Source organism: Athene cunicularia, assembly GCF_003259725.1.
Source record: "Athene cunicularia isolate RWA chromosome 1 unlocalized genomic scaffold, athCun1 chr1_part2, whole genome shotgun sequence".
NCBI classification, from domain to species: domain Eukaryota; kingdom Metazoa; phylum Chordata; class Aves; order Strigiformes; family Strigidae; genus Athene; species Athene cunicularia.
In genome coordinates, this window is record NW_020799092.1 from 22,151,723 (window position 1) to 22,172,351 (window position 20,629).

Below are 20,629 nucleotides of genomic sequence, written 5' to 3' on the forward strand. Positions count from 1 at the left end.
AAGCTAATTGGAAAAGCCGTCTCTCTAACTCACTGCTTACTGAGATTATTCCTTTTACTCAGCAGCACAGAAGAGACTCCTGTGAGCCAAACAGTTTATTGGACTCTGGGCAGCCTGAGAAAGATTTCTGAAGAGGACATTTCAAAGGGACTTAAGAAGAACTGCATGAAGAACGCACAGAGTGATTTAGCAGATGGTCCATCATGTGCAGGTGGCTATGGGAAAGGGTAAAGTGCAGAAGATATGTGCATGAAATTGCTTAGTTCTGAGTTGCTTTAAAGTTCTGAATATTTTAACCTCACATAACAAAATATATGACATCTGTTAAAATAATTATTGTGTTGCAACTTAAGCAATCATATAAGGCTAAATTTTTCTCTCCTGGTTTAAGCCAAAATACAAGAACTGATTTATGCTACATATCAAGGATATTCAGGGTCAGGTATTACTCAGACAAACACAGTAACAGGTTGTACACTGCACATCTCAGGGCAATTACCAGATGCCATGTGCTCTTCTGTTCTGTGCAACTCGGCTTATCATGTAGCAGTTACAATTACAAGTCACCGAGGCACGAAGATATGGTATAAAATGAAAAAATCCAGACAGCAATGAGGATCAGGGACTTACCCCTTGTTTTATAAATTTCTGAGCTTGTGAATATTCAGCAGCGAGGCATAGGGAGCAAGAGGACAAGACAGTCTAAGGGATTCTCTTCCCAAATGTAGTATGGAACAGCAGACTTTCAACGTTTTCTTCCTTCAATTCCTGTAGCATTTTGCTCCCAGCAGCAGTCCATAATACCAGTGCATTTCACATGCAACAACAGCCCTGCATGGGTTACCCCTCCCACCATCCACATCGTACCTGCATCCCCTGTAGCCCAGTTGGTGCTGGGATCCCAGGTAGTATCTCCATAGCTGCTGAGGCCCCATGTTTAGATTTAGAAAATGCAGCATATCCAGACTGTGAGATGACAGCTACGTGGCAAGGCACTCTCTGTTGTCCCTGCTCCTCTAAATTACTTCTTCATATCCATAATTAACCTAATTGCCATATTGCTAAACACTCATTTAGTGAGGGATGAAGCACACTTGTTGGCTGTTGCTACTGCAGACTTCTGATGCATCGTTTTATGTCTGAAATAAACATAATTAGAAGCTTCCCTAAATACCTTCTATGACTTACAATTCAATTTTTATTGAATGTCTCAAATTACTACAAAATACACACAGGAACAGAAGTCCCAACCGTAAACTTGACTGTTCCTGAGAGATTGCAAAGACCTCTATTGTTTGCTAGTGCCACAAAGGGAGATGCAGTGGTCTCTTTAAACTGTCTCCTGAACAGCAGCCAAGCAGCAGGAGGATTTGTTTCATTATTTGTATTCGATGGTTCTTCAGTGTCTTACTAAAAAGATACACTACAAAAAAGGGCAGTAGCAACAATATTTATTCCAGTTGTGAAATTCTGCAACAGAATGGAAAATGGATTTGAGAAATCAAAAAACTGTATCAGGTGTGACATGGATAATTATCAAGACAGACTTCTTAGAAGAATGCACTTTCCTCCCTAACACTCAATGCAGCAGAACAATCCACTAGCAGCTGGACTGGCGTTCCTGGGCATTAAATAATGCTGACTTCCCTCCATAAAATGTGTTGCGTATTTGTCTTCTGTTTTGAGTGCCTAGGGCATGCAATCTCATTTGAAAGCTTTTCTCTCTAACCAGGAGAACTAGAAATAACTTCGTCTTTTAATGTAGGTTCTGATTCTGTTGCACCTTCTAGTTATCAGCAGGTGGGGAGTGAAATTAAATCAAATGTTTGGAAATTTATTGTAAATTGGGAGCTCACATCTGAATATGCAAAGGATAGATTTTGAAAACAAGAAGTGTTGCTCTTATACATGGTCATTGATTCCTGTTTCTGGTAGATAGGTATGAATCTTTAAAATGGAGTTCTGGAGTCATAGACTTATTTTTGTTTCATTTAGAAAGGAATTTATGAGAAATGTATAGAATTGGTTACACAAGAATGCAAAGGCTGAAAGAAAGAGGGAATTAAGTTGTTTTAAAAAAGCCCAAGAAGGAGTCTGGCTGATGTGCATCAACAGAGGACAAGTTAAGCTTAGATTATCCCTGATGTTACATTAACCTGAGCTCAGATTCATTTTTTCTATCACAAATCCTGGGGCAGAACTCGCCCCCACAACACCACATCCCAGGACGGGGCTCTCTGCAGAGCTCTGCATGCTAGTGCCTGTCCGAGTAGGTCACTTGCTCGACCACAACAGGATCCACCACTTTCTCACAAATGTAAAATTTGTACTCGCCACACCGTTCAGCATCTATGTTTGTACCCTGAAGCCACACACAATCTAGGAAAGGACTTGAGCTGGCTCTTTGGATCTCAAACCTGTGAAAAAATAGCAGAGATACTCATCACCCTATGGAAAAAGTCACAGGCTGATATAATAATTCCTGACCACTGCTACCCATTTGACCACCATAGCACCGATGGGGCTTGTCTAGGTTGATAAGCAAGAGAGTGATGGGTAAACTGTCTGCAAGGCAGGGGGACGGGTGATTGCTGAGCGACCGTTAAAGGTTGCTGCTTCTGGCTCATAACAAACAGGCATGGATGTGGTCTGCTCCTATCCGTGCAGTGACTCACAGGTCACGGGAGAAAGCGGATCCATCCTCCCACAGCCAGGGCCCCTCAGCTCCGCTGCGAGACAGCCCAATCCAGAAAGAGGAAGAGCTGTAAGACTGTGCCGATTGCATTACGAAGTCCTGTATGGAAATAAATGCAAAACCTGTGAATCACACCCCTGCTTCACTCGTAACAGCCTATAATTTGGAAAAGGAGAGAGGCAAATGAAAGCAACCTGCTCACACCTTGTTTCATAAGTGAATATGGGCAGTGCCTCCTACTCGTGGCAGCCAGTGCTGTTGTGGAGATAAGGAAAATGAACCTGCTGAGAGCTTTCGGTAGCTCTTATCTAAAATGACAATTAAGATAACCAAAGCCTGCAAATTAGCTGGGTAATGGGTATAGGATAATGACTTTCTTCCAACACCCTGGTTCAATAAGTCAAGCAGGAAAAAGCCTTTGCATCGCTTGCTATCACTGTACACAGAAAATTCAAAATACAGACAATAAAAGCACAGAGTTCAAGACATATTCTCATTGCCATTAAGGAAACAAGGGTAGAAATTCCTTCACAGTGAAGAGTTCTTCTGGCTGTGCTTTATCTGCTGTTTCATCTACAACTTAGGACTCAGAAAAAGATATGGATCCTCTTCTGCTCGTGTGAGAGAAGAGGTCAGGGAGCAGGCCAGGATGGTGAGATTTCTAATTGTGGACAGCAAGAAGCTGAAGGCCAGGCTTCTGATGTTTGCTAAATAGTTTGCTCCATCAAGACAACAAAAGAGTTGCCAGCCAGTAGTAACTCAGTTATATTTGCCCTGAGGTGGGATGAAGATCTAGATGTAGACCCAAGCTGGTCTGTCTCAGTTAGCTCCCCCGAGGTCAGCAGGGATGCACCAGGGAGGGTGCAGCCACAGTCTAGGTAGAGGGGCTCGAAAGGGTCAGGGACAGGTTCTTCCACTCCGTCTAGCACATGCACACCACAGCATAATGCACCAGTGGAAGGATGGAGTGACTGCTCAGACCACAGTAAAATGCAGAGTGTATAATTATAGAGAGAAAAATAAAATAATCTTTACCAGCTCTTCCTTACTCTCTATCTTAAGAAGTCTGGACTCCAGAGCAGAGCATTGAGCCTTGCTGTCTTGCCAAGTTTTCCATTCCTTTGAAAAACGGTAGCAGTTCTCCCCATACTGTATCCAGTTCTCAGGACAAGGAATGCATTTATGCCCTTGAAAAGAAAAGAGGACCTGATCAAGTTTGTCAGTGACGGCAGTGTCTGGTGCTCTAGCGGATCCCTGCAGGATCACTAGAGCAGTGCAGAATCTATCACAGAGGAGCAACAATTCCTCCTTCCTTCTGCAGCTAAATTCATGTCTTCATTGAAGACTTAATAAACTCAGTTGCCAGAAGACCAGAAGAAAACATTTCTAAATGAAAATCAGAAAAAATATGGGGTTTTTTTTTAATGTGACCAACAAACGTGAAAGTGCTAGTAAAACACCAATAGAGGAAATTTTGGAAGGTTAAGCTCTGTTCACAGAGACGTGGATCTCTGTGGATGTAAAAGGAAACCTAGACTTTCAGTCATATGGGCACATCTCCATTCATGTGAACTTACTTTTAACTTCTTGTCAACAACAGGACCAGCCCTTTCCCCTTAAAGTATAAATTACGACGCAATTTATACTTGAACTTTTCTGGTAGCATTTCATACTCGCTGTGGATTCAGTGTGCAGACATCAAATGGTGATGGCCAGACAAAGTAAAAGATAATGAGCCCACTGCTGTTAAAGAAAATACCTTTCTGACAGCTGCACCTTCACTCTTTTCTGCCACATTATTCTGGTAATTGCCTGCTGGGACCCTGAATAATACTGAAGCCAGAAAGTACTCAAAATATTGCGGTTTTCTTTCATTCTTGCACTATTTGGGGAACTCCATTTCTAGTTGGAAATTTATATAATCACAAGCAGCAAAAAGACCTGACATTAAATATTTTGGAGACTCCTGGGAACTGGGTCCCAATTATTGGGTGAATCATATTCATTGCTCTATAGTTCACATAACCATTTTATAGTGTAACAAACCATTGCCAGCTGGGAATGCCAGGACTTAATGCTGGATGGCAACAGATAGCACAGCACAGTGCACTTGACTCTTACAAGTAGCTTCTGGTTTGTGCTAAATTCAAATGTAGACGTTTACAACAATAGTAACCTTCCCATTCTTTTGTATGACGTTAATTTATTACGACTCTCTTCCCTCTGCGACATGATACTCTAGCATATTCAACTCACCTATCATTAATTTTTCACACCACTATTTCACACAAGAAAAAAAACACCCTCAACATATAGTCTGTAAACTGTCAGTGATTACAGTGATCACGGTCCCATTTGGTAGAGAGCAGCAGTTTTTCCACTGCAGCATCCACTACCATAAAACAGAATGAAGCTGTCTTAAGGAGTCAAAGCATTACAGACAATTAAAGACAGCAGGAATTTTCCATCAAAATTTTTGTACTGTAATTGACTGAAACTGACTGTGAAAGAGGGAATAGTAACATCAGTGAATTTATCTATTAGAAACACATTATTTTTAAAAAAAAAGGTGTTATCATCATGGTGTTTTCTGAATTAAAGTGTTTGGTTTAGGCTATAAAACAGCTCCATTACAAAAATTCAATAAACATACTTCAAAAAGACTGATACTTCAAAAAGACTGATATTTAAAATTTTAAAAATTATCAAAATGGAAACACAGCCTTTTGATTGACTTAGTTGAAATAGGTTTTTTAATTAAATAACACAGGGCAATTTTAGAGATTTTGATTTTTCCTTCCCATATGATTGACAGAAAAAAAATCAATCTGTGGCTACCATAATGTGATGGAACCACCATCTTCCCACCGCTATGTACCTCTGGAGGTGGCAAGTTGCTTTACAGTCTCTGTCAAGTTCAAATTCTGAGCCTGGAGGAGCTCCAGCTGCTGGTTGAGGCTTTCCATAATTGCCTTTTGCAGGGTGAGGTTTTCATCCCTTTCACGCTCAAGGTGGCAGACCAGGATGACTTGAACCACAGCGAAACAAGAATGAAATTGTTCCATTATTATTAAAGCTAAACCGCTCAGTGCAACCTGAGTAAACTTACCAAAGTACGTACCTCCCCATGACTGAATGGAGTTGACCTACATAGAGTTTGTGCACACCTATGAGCAAGACCTGATACATCCCAGTTTCAAAGTCTCGGAGATCTCTTGAGTGGGTAAACTCTTCCAGCAAGGGACACTTTTTTTCCTCATTAATCCCCTAAGCTAATCCTTTTCCTTATCTAGATTCCTAGCTAGACCTTTAGGTCTTCATACTGAACTTGGAGCACCTCTTCTGTGACCATACTTACACTTGGCAGCCAAGACCCCTGCAGCTACCACAAAACTTAGGCAGAAGACCCCAAGCGCCACTGTATCCAGTCGCCAACAGGAAGATGGACTGGAGGAATCTGAGACAAACAAAAAGAAGGAAAAGCAGCAAAACAGGAACCTCTTATCTTTGTATCTGCAGCTCCTACATTGCACAAGACAACACGACCAGTAGTCTGCCCAGTGAATTGCTGAGTTTCGGACCAGTATGTGGCATTACATTATGAAAAATGTCTTGTTATTTGGCCATGGCCTGTCCTCCTTAGCATTTGAGGGCTGGGAATTGATCAGGCCATGGAGACTAGCTTAGCCAGGAGCTTTTAAGAGAAAATGAATTGCACAGATAAAGATGAACAGCACAGAATTTCATATGTGAGGAAAGAACATCAAGGAAGTATTTGTGCTTACAACATGGCTGAAATTTTCATATATATCCAGGTATTGGGGTATTTTCACTTTTGAGTGCCTAACCTGCTAAATTGGGAATTAATTCACCTTGTCAGAAAATAACCTCAGGAACAGTCATCAATGAACACCAGGTCCCTGTAAAATAATCTGAAACTAGGGCATACAGATGTGGACAAGACCACATAGCTGCAGTGGCACAGAAATACCTGGAAATGCACACACCCATTCTTGCAATGTGGGCAGACATAACAGAGCCCCAAAACACAGAGGAAAGGATTGCTTCCAGTTTAAGACTTCTGTGTTCTTTTATTAGGCTCCAGTATGAAATTTCCATGGGAATATTTATGTTGAAGTCACCAACAGAAATAACTGGCATACCAACCTGTGGTATTTCTGCCTTTTTTCCCCCCGTGATCTCTAACTCTTTACCCAAACAGTTGATAAGAACTCTACTAAATTACTGGGAGCTAAGCTTCAGGCTCTGAGTATAAAACTCAAGGACACCTCAAAAAGTGAGAATGAGATAATCAACTGTCTAGTCAATAAGGGGAGGAAATTTCCTTCAGAAATAGCTGTTTAATCTATTACATTATTATCAAATTTATCAAGTTCACCTCCACACGTTTAGTCAGACTGGAACATAACATCTCCTAGCTTTACCACCACCTTTCATACAGAGCGATTCTAAAGCATTAATGCATAGCTTAAGTAATATGGATTCGTGCCCTATATTCTGTCTTTCCTCTGTGCAGCTACGTAGCATAATCTTTATGGTTTTTAGGTACAAAAAGGTATTTGTCCATCTATTCATTCCCATGAGACAAAGCTCACTTCCCTAGCATTTACTTAATTCAGTTAGATATGAGTAAAGCTGAAAAACTTTTGTAAGGTCCTTTAGGTAGAGTACTTCACTAATTTCCAGAAGCTGACACTTAAATGTCTAACTGGAACATGTTTATTTTTACCTAACTGCACCCCGCAACATTAATTATATCTCTCCTCTCAAATCCAAACATTTTTTCCACATTCTCCACCCTTCCATTCTTTTTAATCTCCTGTCTTTTTTCTTTTCTCCCTCCAATTTCTTAGAAGATTTGAGTCCAAAGGGCTCCCAGAAGCCAAGATGCTTCCTAGTAGGTGACATCCCCCTCTGAGTGTCACATAAAAAATGTTCTCCAAGGTAAGAGTTTGCCTTGAAGAGAACCGACCCCCAACACCACCCACTACCTTTTGCTCCGGCAGTCTGGAGCTCCTGATCCTGGGATTTTTTCAGTGTCGCGAACCTCAGGTCTGCATATGTCACTTCTTCACTTGTCATTTCTGGCAAGGTTACAAAAGAGTCCAAAAGTTCAGTTGCTTCCACAGGAGAAACAGAAATAAGGTTTTGGCTGGGATCAAACAAACAGTCTGTCACTGGGAGTTAACAGAGTGATTCATGCAGAAGTCAGAAGGGTTTTTTGGTTCATGCTAAAGGATTTTATGACACAGCGGTACTGGGGGTTGCTTGCATGCAGCAGAGTCTCATAATAGCATTTAAAGCTCCCCTGTTTGTGCAGAAATGCAATAAGGCATGGAAATGTCACAGTCCTCAGTTCCTGGAACAGATGCATAGAGTTACCCAGTTTGGGGGTACATCCTTGCTGCAGAAACAAAAAGAAGGAAAAGCAAAGGTGAAGAGGAAATTACATTAAATTTGGATTGTCTAAACAATACCTTGAAGTTTTTCAGCAGCAGGGGGGTTTCTATCCTAGCTTTAATATACAGTGATGAATATTCAATAAATTTAGCCAGAAGGGCTCCTCAATCTCTCAATCACAGAAAGACTGGAGGTAAAATGAAGTGAGAAATATACTCATCCCCTTTGTTTGCTGCTTGTAAGCACACCGAGCTTGTCCCGATGGAGTATCACATTGACTTGTCACATCCATTGCACATTCCTAGGGTGCAAATAAATGAATCCAGGTTTCCCAGCTGCCGTTCCAGGTATGTCTGCACTGTAAAAGGGAACGAGCCAAAGAAATCTGCTGAACTAAGGGGGAGTCTGAGTAGAAAATTCATATACCAGAGTATGATGCTGTGCTCCTGGACTAGCTTTGGGCTGGAAGCAGTAACTGGTCCTATGTTTTCTGGTATTTTTAGGTCTGCTGGCAAAATGACAGGAATTTTCAGTTTTATTTCATGTGGCTCTGCCGCACATAGCCCAAGAACTGCTGGTCTCACCAACTGCTAACTCGAGAACAAGGGTGAGCACCAGGTAGCACAGAATGCTACCCCCTGCATCTCACTGGGGGCTTTCCCAACCCCAGGCTGCTGGAGATCAAAGCTCCCTGGGTACAGGGCAGAAGGCATTTTTATCTTACAGCAAAAAAAATGAGCGCAGTGACGCCAGCATCTGGGCAGAAACATGTAGACAGAAAAAAATGTTAATTTCCAGGAGTGCCTTTGATACAAGGAAATGATCACCTACTTTGCAACTTATTTACTTATAGCAACTTATAATGATTTATGAATATTGCTTAATAATCCTGCCTGCCCTGACTGTTCTGTGAAAGCTTACCACGGACTACTATGTTCATCAAAACAAAGCACTTTTCTGTGGAAACTTACCAAGAATTACTATGTTTGGCAAAAATAAGAGACATGTCCTTGGAAAGCAGATGGGTTCTAGCAAGTTTAGTCTTTGTAATGGATAGATAGCCATATGTGGGTGGTAGAAATTAATATACTGGTGCTTTTAGATAAGATAGAGGTGGTAAACCAGCGGGAATCTCTCTTGTTATTCAAGAAATTGGCTAAGAGAATCTGCGCATGCTCTGAGGAAAAGTACAAGGTGAGAAAGTCTGTGAGCCTTCCTCCCAAAGATCCCTGAAGATGCCCACCAGGAGGCAACAGGCAGGTGCAAAGAGAACATAAACTGCTGACACCGGCCTTTCGAACTAACCCAGCCTTGCTTATGCATGTGTATGTTTGTGTTATGTAATCCAGTGAATATGTACATCCACACCCTATCAGGTTTTGGTAAAATGTGCTGTTGGGGTGCAAGGTTTGTGGAGAAATCCCCTTGCACCCCGTCATCAGAGTAAACATACCTGCTGTATAACTCTCTCTGAGTTGTAGAGTCTGTTTCTGCGGGTCACCTTACCCTGTCTCCAATGAGCTGCTGCTTTTGAACCCCCTGTCGCATTTTCTGTCAAGGGTAGGTAACAGCCCTTATGTCCTCAGAGGAAAGAGCATGAAATGTGGGAGGGAAGCAGTCACTTCTTTACACACAGTTTCTTAAAAACTGATCTACAAGCTTTGTTCTACAAGCAATGGAGTCTTTTCGGATTATCATCTTTCAGCGTAAAATACATGAAAGCTTTGATAATGTCTTACTACACCTGCAAAACAGGGGTCCTTGTGAGCCCCAAATGTATTCCCATATTTTACATTTCTAAATGCCCATAGGAAAGCATTGGGTAAGACAAATCCAGCTGGATCTCGTGGAATACTCCTTTGAAGAGTAACAAGGAACAAGCAGTAATTTCTCAACAACTTCTAAGAGCAGTACAACAGCATTTCTTCCGCTCGTTAAGAAGCTTTACTGTCAGTTAAGATCAAACTACCTACGAAATAAAAGTTAGAACAGCCTTGAGATGCATCCCTTGATACAACCAGAACAGAGAAGCAGACAGGACAGAAGTATTTTCTGTCCGTATCACAATCTGCTTTCTCTGGCATCCAAGGAAGGGTATGCCTAAATAATATTGTTTTCTGTGGAATGGACCCTTCAATTTTAAACAATCACAAAGAACAGAAAGATGTCAATGATGGGATATTTTTGTTCATTTTAGCAGTTCTGTAAGTGTTTGATCACATTTTTAAAACCTTTTGAAAGGTGGCAAGGGTAAAATACAAAAAGGTCGCTTTGGTGTAACATAAACCAAATAAAACTAAAATATTGATATAATTGAGGCAAAATACCAAGGACATGTGGAGAAATTTAAACCACTGTTGAAGGACAGGCTAGCAGGGCCACAGGTGTATTACTGGAATCACAATATTAATTGCAATGCCATAGAAATAGAAAAAGAGTGATCAGTTAAGTTTCAGCAAGAATGAGTTATGATATGCTTCTGGAGGGATCACTGTTTTGTGTCACACTGCCGCCTTTTCTTTAGAGAAATTTTTTATCACTTTATCCAATATTTGATCGTTGCAGAATTTGAAATTCTCATGAGACTGAATTTCAGCTAAAAACCAAGTGATAATCTATTACCACACTGATAATAAAAAGCCCCTGAAAAACATCGGTAATTTGCACTTGTTTTCCAAATTGAATCCCACCAATTTTAAAAGTCCTATGTGCACTCAAGTTTATTTTACAGTTCTGTTGGGTCTTTTCTTCTCAAACTCCTATAATACACAAAAGAACTTAAGGAGAGACAAAAAGAATATTGGACAATACCCATGTAAATAGAAACCAAATATCTCAGGTTTCTGTGTTTCTTATTTGTCTCCTGGGACTCAGAAACCTTCTTCCCATAGTAGACTAGGATGGATGGATGGATAGATAGATAGACAGACAGACAAATAGACAGACAGACCGACCGACTGACCTATGCTAAGGCGTGTTTATACTGCACCACTACTTTTATAATTAGAAAACGGTAAATTGTTTTTAGCCTGCCTTGGGAGAACACATTATGTTCATGAATCCATTGGTTCTGCTCTGCAACTCAAATATGCATTACCGAGGCTAATGATTCACCAGTTTAATGTGAATGCATTGTGATTGAAACATGGAGCAACAAGTTTCTCTAGTTGCTAGCCTGCCCTTAACATATATTTATGCACCAGTCCCAGGTGGTTCCCAAACACAAATAGTAACACATTATTGCAGAGTATTTTTTCTATTATCTCAGCTATTCAAAAGAGAAAGAGAAGGTGAACACAATTATATGCATGTAATAACATTCCGAAGAGCCACAAGCAGTAACAGAAATCTAAGGCAGTTTTACAAGAGAAAGAAAATTAGTGGCTTGTTGAATGGAACCTCCAAATTTAACCAGTTGCAGGTCAAATAGTATCCAGGATAGGAGAATCAACATGTATTCCTTGCGATGCAAAATATTTGGGGGGACTTGGCTGGCCATGCAGGAAGTTCAGGAGTGGGACCAGTGAGTGAGCAGAACGTCAGCTGCAGGACCGACATAGCAGGCGACTGCCAGGTAAGAGGGATGGTGGCAGAGCCTTAAAATGGGAGATACAAAAGGTATTGCATATGCATATATGTGTGTGCGTGTGTGTGTATATTGCGTTCGTATACATATAAACATACACATATAACTATATATATATAAAATGCTGTATATAATTATTATATTGCAAGTGCTTTCACTTCAGCAGGAACATCTCACTTGTAACATACACTCTGGATGTTGATCACATGGCCTAAACTCAATGGATTGAATCCACAGAGGTAGCACAATATGACTGCAAGAGCAGAAAAAGTACTGGAGAAGGGACAGGAATCTGAACTCCATTTAAAAAGGTCAATAATGTGACCTTCAATGCACCCCCCCTCAGGGTAGGGGCGGGGAGAGGAATAATTGGGAATGAACAAACCCAGAGACCCTTTCTGCTCACCGAAGGGAAGAGTCAGGTCTGCAGAGATCTCATGATGCCCTTCACTGAACTAGTTCAACATCTAAAGAACTTGTAGACACCGCTTTTCTCCTGATCTGACTGGAAGGCTTTAGAGATCCCTTCAAAAGAGGGAGAGAAATAGGTGAAGAGAATAACAAAAGGAGACAAGCAGAAGCAAACAGGTATTGCTAGTGACAAAGAGGGAAAGAGAGAAAGCAAAAACCTGAAGGGCAAAGAAGTATAGACCCAAAGGAGGACAGCAAGAGGTAGAGCAGAAAAAGAGATTTCATTCAACACACAACAAGGAATCTGTTCCTTTCCTGGTGAGTGGTGAGGATGAACTGAAACTAACAAGAACAAGAAGACATTGAGCAGCTTGAGACACCAAGAGGCCGAAGAACCATCCTGTGGGGATGCACAGCCCAGTCATGATCTGCATTATTTTAGGGTGTTTCTTATGGGTAAGTCACATCTCAGGTTCCTTTTTATGGGGTCTCTGCTCAGTTACGGAGTTACCTTGGAAAGATGGAGAGGCATTAGCAGTCGACAATCACAATGATTTCCCTCATTTTAAAAAGAACTGGGCATATAAAAGGCAGACACACAGAAGATAATATTTGCTGCTACTGCAGGGATGGTAACACAGACATCAGAGTACCCAAGGAAAAGGAATGAGAAGGGTAAGAGTGCTGGGGGGACAGAGCTGGATTCAAATCAGTGTGGGTATAATATGGAGCAGGACGTTTAAGCGTTGTTAGTATTTGAGCATGGAGGAGGATCTACATCTGTAGCATGACACAGCTTGTGGTGGGGAAAGGGAAACCTGTGGTGAGGCTGAAGGCAAGCCAGGGTCTGTGCTGGGAGCAGTCCTAAGCAGGATTTTAATGACTATGGGAAGTTAACATATGAAACAATACAGCTGGTAACACAGCAACTTAAAACCTACAGCAGAATATATGATGGAAACAACAGAAGATAGATAACAGTAAGTCCTTACTGTAGGAGACTCAGACGGGTAATAGTCCAGGTAACAGAGATAAAAGTTGCGTATGACAAAGACTTAATTCACTCTAGCTGTGCCTCGTTTGGTTTTCTCCTTTTAGTTCCCCCAGGTGAGAGGTGAGGAAAGCTGCCTCAATGCTGAACTGTGAGTATTTGTCAATCTCTCACTCTTTTCCGAAAACAATGTAGGACAAAGGCAACAGTAGACATCAGTGTTATGATGTGGTGGCTGACACTTTCCAGCAAAGCTTATTTAATAGCAACTGTTGAAAACTCACATAAAATTTCCATTGTTTTGAATGTGAAGTGTATTACTATTTTTATTGATCAACATACCCATCATGCAGTACTGTTCCTGGCAGGTATTTGGGTAATTGCAATAGTTAAGAGCTTTCTGGTGTAATTTTGATTGACTGAGATTATGAATTTGGAATTGACCTTTCCTTGAAAAATCAGTTTCAAATATACTGCTTTGGTGAATACTACTTTTGGTGATGTCATGTGTCAGAATAGCAGAAATGATATTCTGACAAAAAAGACACAACAATTGTGGATGTAGATCCCTAAGGTTTGCAAACAGAATTCAGCAGGCAGGAGAAAATAAAGAGATAAAGCCAAACAGAATGGAAAGTCACCAAACGGGAAGACTGATGAGGTTGGACAACAGCACTAGGCACAGTGAGTTTCTCATCATTTTGTCATTTAGAAGGTGGACAGTAAGCGAGGAGCGTGAGGGGAGCTGGAAGAGGGAACCATAGGGATCTTCCCATTTATTTGATATTCTGTGGCTAACTGTTTCTTGAACCTTCTTATCCTCAGCTGTTCAGGTACGGAGTGGGACCGTTTGTGGTATATCTGGTAAGATGGCATATGTTTACTCTAAATATCTGCATCTCTGGACAATCCCAGTAGCAAAGAGCGGGATTAAATGTGACCTGCTCAAGTGTGATGCCACCCCCTGCTTTCTCTTGGGACATTCTAATGCTCTACAGTAGCAAGGCAATCCCTTAGCTATCACGTCATCTTTAACAAATGTTGACTTGCCAGCCTTTTTCATTCCACACTAATTTAGTCAGATGGACAATATTAATAAAGCATTCATGGCACAATACGCCTTTTAAAAGGCCCATTTTTAAAGTAATTTCAGTCTGATCCCTTAGTAACTCTCACCAGGATGACATTAAAAAGGATGGTAGTTGTTGGATATTTACAAGGCTGCATTAATATGAGTATAGCCAGCAGATGGAGAGATACGGTTTCTCTCTGCTTGTCACTCATGAGGACACATCTGGAATACGTACTCCCGTTTTGGTCCCCCAGTGCAAAAGAGATGTTGATAAACTGGAGCAAGTCCACTGGTGAGCCAATAGAATGGTCAGGGGTCCAGAGGACATGATGTGTGAGGAGGGGCTGAAAGGACCAGGTTTGTTTAGCCTGGAGGAAGCTAAGGGGACAACCTAATTGCAGTTTTCCACCACCTAAGGTGGATCTTGAGGGAAGATAGAGGCAGAGCCTTCTCAGAGGTATGCAGCAGAAGGACCTGAGGTGAGTGGCCAAGCTGCATACAGGGAAATACTGAGTAGACAAAAGAAAAAAATGCTTCCCTCAAGGATGGTGCAGCACTGAAACATGTGCCTGGAGAGGACACAGGATCTCTATCCCTGGAGACTGTCCCAACTCTGCTGGACAAGTCCCCAAGATGACTTTGCCTAGCTTTGAGGTTAGCCTTGCTTTAAGCAGGGAGAGACATTAAGAGGTCTTCTGCAAACAAAACCTTTCCATACTAATTCTGTGTCCTCTCCCTTTCCAGGTTGGTGGTGGTGATCGGTGGGCTGCTGCTCCTGTGTGGCCTGGTCTCTGTCTGCGTGAGATGCTGTTTTCATTGTCGTCAAACGGGGGAGGAATCGGGTCCTCAGCCCTACGAGGTCACCGTCATTGCTTTTGATCATGACAGCACCCTCCAGAGCACCATTACCTGTGAGTTGGCTTTGACAGAGGCCGGGGACCTCAGCACACCCTGAAGTAATGGGCTGCACTGCAAAAACCCCAGATTACAACACCGCAAGGCTGACAGAGGGAAGTTCATGGCCAGATGCGGGGAAAGCAGCATCTGTACACAGTACAAATTAAGGTGCTCACGAGGCTTCATGTAGCAAATGCAGCCAGATGGTGAATCAGCTGTGAGACATGTTTGGGTGGAATTAGGGCAGCTACGGGCTTTGGTGGCATTTAAGGAAAGAGTAATTGTGGGATGTTGCTGATGGGGTTTCACATACTACCCTTTTAGGGAAGGATGAAGGGGCAGGAAAAGCAAAACAGTCAGGCTGTGGGGAGAGAAAAGCCTGTGCGCTGCAGATATATTTGTCCTCCTCTAATGGCATCGTGCTTTCAGGTTGAGGCAAACAGCTTTTGTCTGCTCCCTTTCAGCTCTCCATTCTGTGTTTGGGCCTGCTGCCAGGAGGATATTAGCAGTGGCACACTCCCATAACGCTGCACAGGGAACACCACCCCTCTCAGCATCAGACACTCCTCCAGTCTACGAAGAAGCTCTGCGCATGAGCAGGTTCACAGTCGCCAAGGCAGGGCAGAAAGTGCCAGACCTGGATCCAGTGCCGGAGGAAAAACTGCAGGCATCTGCCGAGGGCAAGGATGCCCAGCCAGCCCTCCCAGGACGCTAGTGCCTGTTTTACTGAACAGCAAATAATACAGAATAGTTATGTGCAGAGACTCATTTTCCTGGGCAGGGTTAGGAATATCAGATTAATTTCCTTAGTCTAATGAGAAAGGGAAAAAAAGAGACTAAAATTCCATTTATTTTCAGATCCAGCGTATTTTGGTGGCTCCTTTTGACACCACCTTGAGATAACTGGCCATCGGCATTCTCCATGTCCAGTTATTACATACGCACATCACTAGTATTATAGTTTGCAAGAATAAGCTGGCAGCAGGATCAAGGAGCTGAGCCACTTTGCAGGCTAGTGACCTGCAGGGAGACTGCAGATGCTGGCTCATTCTGCTTGCCACCAGCCTACATTTCCTGGAGATGGCAGAGAGGTTTTCATAACAAGGAAAAAGCAAAGACATGTGAGAAGGTCTTAACACCCAGTAATAACACTGAACTTCTGGAAAGTGCCAACCACTTATAGTCAAAAAAAAAAAAAAAAAGCGCTGTGTAGGAACGCAATCTGTATGTAAGCAAAGGGCAGCATACATTTGTAGTATGTGAAGTATATGCCCTAAATATCCTACAGGATATATGGAATGAAGACAGACTGGTTCTGAATAAGATATATAGAAATTCTGAAATAGTAGTCACAAACTCTTCATTTGAATTAAATATTATGATGTATGTGCTAACAGATCAAATGAGGGGACAAGCAAGAACACTACCCCTGAAATAAAGCTTAATCACTTTTTAATTGCATTCATACTGTATTATTAATTATTCCTACTGTTGCTGTCAAAAGCAGATCAAATTAAATAAGACCATTTAAAACATTTTAAACATTTCTCGGATAGAAATCATTTATCTTTCCTGATTGATACAAACACATCACCCAGAAATATTCATCAAACTGTCTGGATGACCATAGGAATGGACTGCAAAATGTTTTCTTGGGCTAGGTACTCATAAAGGCGCTGTTGAATTACATCAGTATTGTCTCTACCCCACGTTCAGCAACTGAAAACATTAAAGCAGAAGGACATCAACTATCTATACGATAAGCATCCATGAATGGATTGCATGTGTATGTTAATGTTGATATGAACACACAGGTCACGGATATCACATCTATCTGAAGTGCCTGCATGGCCTTTCCTACTGCAGTACTCAAATTCTCACTGTCCTTCAGATGCTGATCTGCTTTCCTGTGAAATACAGAAAATACAGTTATTTTGTACTTAAGGACAACAAGGACCAGGTCCCCAAATATGTTTAGGAACCTAAACTGCTGTTGAGATTACAGACACAGAGAATTTTAGAGAAGGTTGATAAGATAGCTTCATGGGTAACATAACGCCAACTTGAACAACCAAAACAACTTTGATGATGTCCCAGACCTTGACCAGTCACAGGAATTTTGTAGCCAAGGGAATACACAAAGTTCTTCCTGAATCGCCCAGTCATGACCTAACTGTACCATTCCTGAGTGATAAACTGGGACGGGTAAAGACATGACATACAAGGTTATGTCTCTTCGGCTATACAGCACGCTTGAAATAATAATAACGGCTGTTCGTGGAACATCTGCTGGAGTGACTTATTTCATCAGGTGCTCTCTGAAGTCTAGTTCAAGCCCGATTTCTCCACCGAGCTGCAGAACATTTCCTGAAAGGCTCTTGTTTACTCCACGGTAAAAGCCTGAAAGGAGCGGAGACATTTGGATCTGCGGAACATGCGTCAAGCACTATGAAGCCCAGAAACTTCCTGGAAGCTTTCACAACCGTTTCCAGGGGGGAACATACCGTTCCCTCGCCGCCTCCCCCCTTTCCTGCCGCCGCCGAGCCCCGAGCTGTGCGGGCCTTTAACGCGCGATGGCGGCGCTGCGCCACAGGGCCGCAATCCCGCCGCGCAAACCGGGAACGCGCGATTAGTATTCATTTGCAGTAATAATTACACCGTCATTTTTTTTTTCTAAGGTGTGCAATAAAAAGGGAAGTTTCAATATTCTTCAGTTTCCCCCTCCTCTGCATCAAATCACCTCTGCTAGCTCCTTTCTCCGGTTCAAGGGGAAAAATTACAGGTCACTCGTTGCCAGAGCTGGGCATTACCTGCTGTCTTCAAGGTTTTCCCCTTGACCAGAGCCAGTATTGTCTCACTCCCCTGTCCCTTCCCGCCTGCTCACATCCTTCTTTGCTTGTCTCACTCAGTTCTTAGGTGCTAGAGCTGATATCTTCAAGGTTTTTTTTACTGGCAAGACATCCAAAATATTTCCAGTGACAATAATGATAGATAGAACTTCACTTGCTCGGGGATTGTTTCCTACCAAACTGACTTCAGATGAGCACTCAGAGCCCATAGGACATGATAAAACACGGGATTAAAACAAACAAAAACCAGAAGCAGACCTACAGACACCCTATTTAACCACAGAAGGTTCTGTACGAAAGCAAAGACCCGCTGTCAGTGACCTGAGATGCTTCAGTCTTCGCTCTCAGATCTGTTATGATTCAAAGACATTCTCTCCTCACAATCCAAAAATGAGGACAGTCAATAAAGATCACATACACTTTGTGAAGAAGCAGATGACAGGCCATAAAAATAAAGCAAGTTTATTTATTTACAGTGATAAACTGCTACTTGGTACTGCGATTTGCTGTTACTCAGCTGGGGTTTTTTTACGCCATTAGCGGTGGTTCCATCTCACTGTTGAGTCTGGACACTGAATATACTTTGTGTGTTTTATTGTACTGGCCAAATAAGCACTCTGAAATCTTTTATGCTTTCAGACTGAAAATTAAACATTATTATTAAACATAATGCTTTCATACAACACTTAAACAAATGTTCGAGTAGCAACTGTTTTTCCCACGCTTAAGAGCAACAGGGACGTGAATTGCTCACAAACACAGAATAACATACATTGGAAAATAAATAAAAGGTTTCTATTAATCATTAAATAATTTTAGGTTTTGTTCAGCTGCTGTGTACAGCCACTGGTGTCAAGGTGCTGCACTGGAGTACCCTTTTCCTGCAGAGCACTCCAATATCCTGCACAATAAGGGAAAGAATGCCATCAAAAGCAATTTTCTTTCATTATGAATAATTAAATATCTGCATCCAAAGATCCCTATGCACTTTACAGACTTTACCCATGCTGTCACACTGCCTACGCATTAGACAACTCTTAGTATTCCATCTGCAGATGGGGAAAATAATGCACAAAGTACTGAAGATAACTCTATCATAACCCAGTCACTGACCCTTGGCTTGGTTTCGGCTCACTTGTTCACCCAACCCTTGACCAAACACTGGGAAAAGGATGGGCGCCAAGCAAGCATAGGACAAGTGATATGGAAGGAGAAAGAGCAGCCAGTCTCCACTGGCCACCCTCAGCCTGCACATAATTTGGGCTGGAGCCACATGAGGGGAACAAGAGTACACGGACATCAGGTGCTGTAAAGGAGTTGTCCAGCCACCTCTGGATTCCCCTAGGACATGTGGTATTTAAAGACCCACCTTCAGAAACACCCCTTTGTCCCCACTGTTGTATTGCTCCTTTGTTTTCACAGGACTGTAAATAACAATTACATGTCCCCAACAGGCAACTCCGAATCATTGGCTGGAACAAAGGGATCTCAGACTTGTGTTATTGTTACTGCTGCTTTTCACCACACAACAAGGTATTTTCCTTAATCTCCTCATAACATCATTTGTATGCACTTAAGCAACTCGAGCTGAGGCCAGGCCATGCAATCAGTTTGGGAGGACTGAGTAGCAGTTTTGCAAAAAATAAGAACCTGTAGAAAATAGAGCAGTGAGACAGCGGCTCAGCATCGACAATACAGAGCCATTTCCTACAGGAAAGGAAAACATCTACACAAGTAGCCATTGTTTGTTGGGAGTGACTAACCCTGTGCCCTCACCCAGGGCCAATGCGCCTGTTCTGGCTCTGAGGCTGCCATAGATCCAGTGTCAAATGAAACTGGTGACCAGTCACGAGTGGTGCAGGAAAGACACCAGGCAAGGACTGTGCCATTGATGGACATCAAACAGCAGAATCACAAATGACTTCGGGTACACCCTCTGTGATTTAATCACCATTCAGACTACAAAGCAGAAGTTTCCTGACAAGCGAGGCTTTAATATGCTGAATCCACACTAAAGATTTTAAAAAAAAAAACCAAACAAAAAAAGAAGATAGCTTATGGAGGCACAAATGGAATAAGTACCCAAGGGGAGGTACTAATGAAAGAAATACCCAAGGGAGTCCAGAGTTATAGGTAGCTGAACAGCAGCTCCAAGGGGTTGCCAAGAGCCATCCACCTAGATGGCATCTCCAAGAAACACAGGGCAAATAATGGATCTTTTTTTCCTTAATTCACAGAATTTTAGCCGGTTAGCTACCTAAGCTAGCTTCACTTCACAGCAGTGCACTGCAGATCTCCTAGCAGTGCCCACGGAGAACAGCTTACAAACCCTGCTGCCAGATTTGTGCAAATATTTTTATCTCCTGCTTCTATGGTTACAGCATTGGCAATGCTTGGGGAATCCCTTTTAGGGTGAACCTCTGCCTACGTGAGCTTCAGACAGCAATTCACTACATGCTCAGAGCTGTTCTGACACTCTAGGTTAAGAAGTATATTGTTTTGACACTCCATGGAAGACCACTTTCTGCTGGCAGTCCAGGGTAGGAAAACTAGCCAACCCCTTTTCCAGTTCCTCCCTCTAGCACACCGACCCAGAATGTGGGATTTGTCACATGCCCATGGGTTGACATTTTAATAAGAGCTCCAAGTCAGATGATTAGCTGTTTGTCACTGCTTCTGCATGTATCATCTTCCTGCCTGTTGTTGT

General features: G+C 42.2%; 1 protein-coding gene across 1 annotated transcript; it reads left to right on the plus strand.

Moving 5' to 3' along the window:
* Positions 1-12,521: 12,521 nt before the first annotated feature.
* On the plus strand, positions 12,522-15,788 carry TMEM52B (transmembrane protein 52B). The gene is made up of 5 exons (XM_026864172.1): positions 12,522-12,569; positions 13,212-13,255; positions 13,930-13,968; positions 14,921-15,087; positions 15,538-15,788. The coding sequence occupies exons 1-5, from the start codon at positions 12,522-12,524 to the stop codon at positions 15,786-15,788; spliced, it is 549 nt and encodes a 182-aa protein (XP_026719973.1).
* The last annotated feature ends 4,841 nt before the right edge of the window (positions 15,789-20,629 follow it).

Bases quoted from the DNA above. Each gene is read 5' to 3' on its own strand.
- TMEM52B (XM_026864172.1), top strand. From the start codon at position 12,522: ATGCACAGCCCAGTCATGATCTGCATTATTTTAGGGTGTTTCTTATGG. The intron at 12,570-13,211 runs GTAAGTCACATC...TTCTCCTTTTAG, and splicing joins TTTTAGGGTGTTTCTTATGG to TTCCCCCAGGTGAGAGGTGA. The intron at 13,969-14,920 runs GTAAGATGGCAT...CTCCCTTTCCAG, and splicing joins GACCGTTTGTGGTATATCTG to GTTGGTGGTGGTGATCGGTG.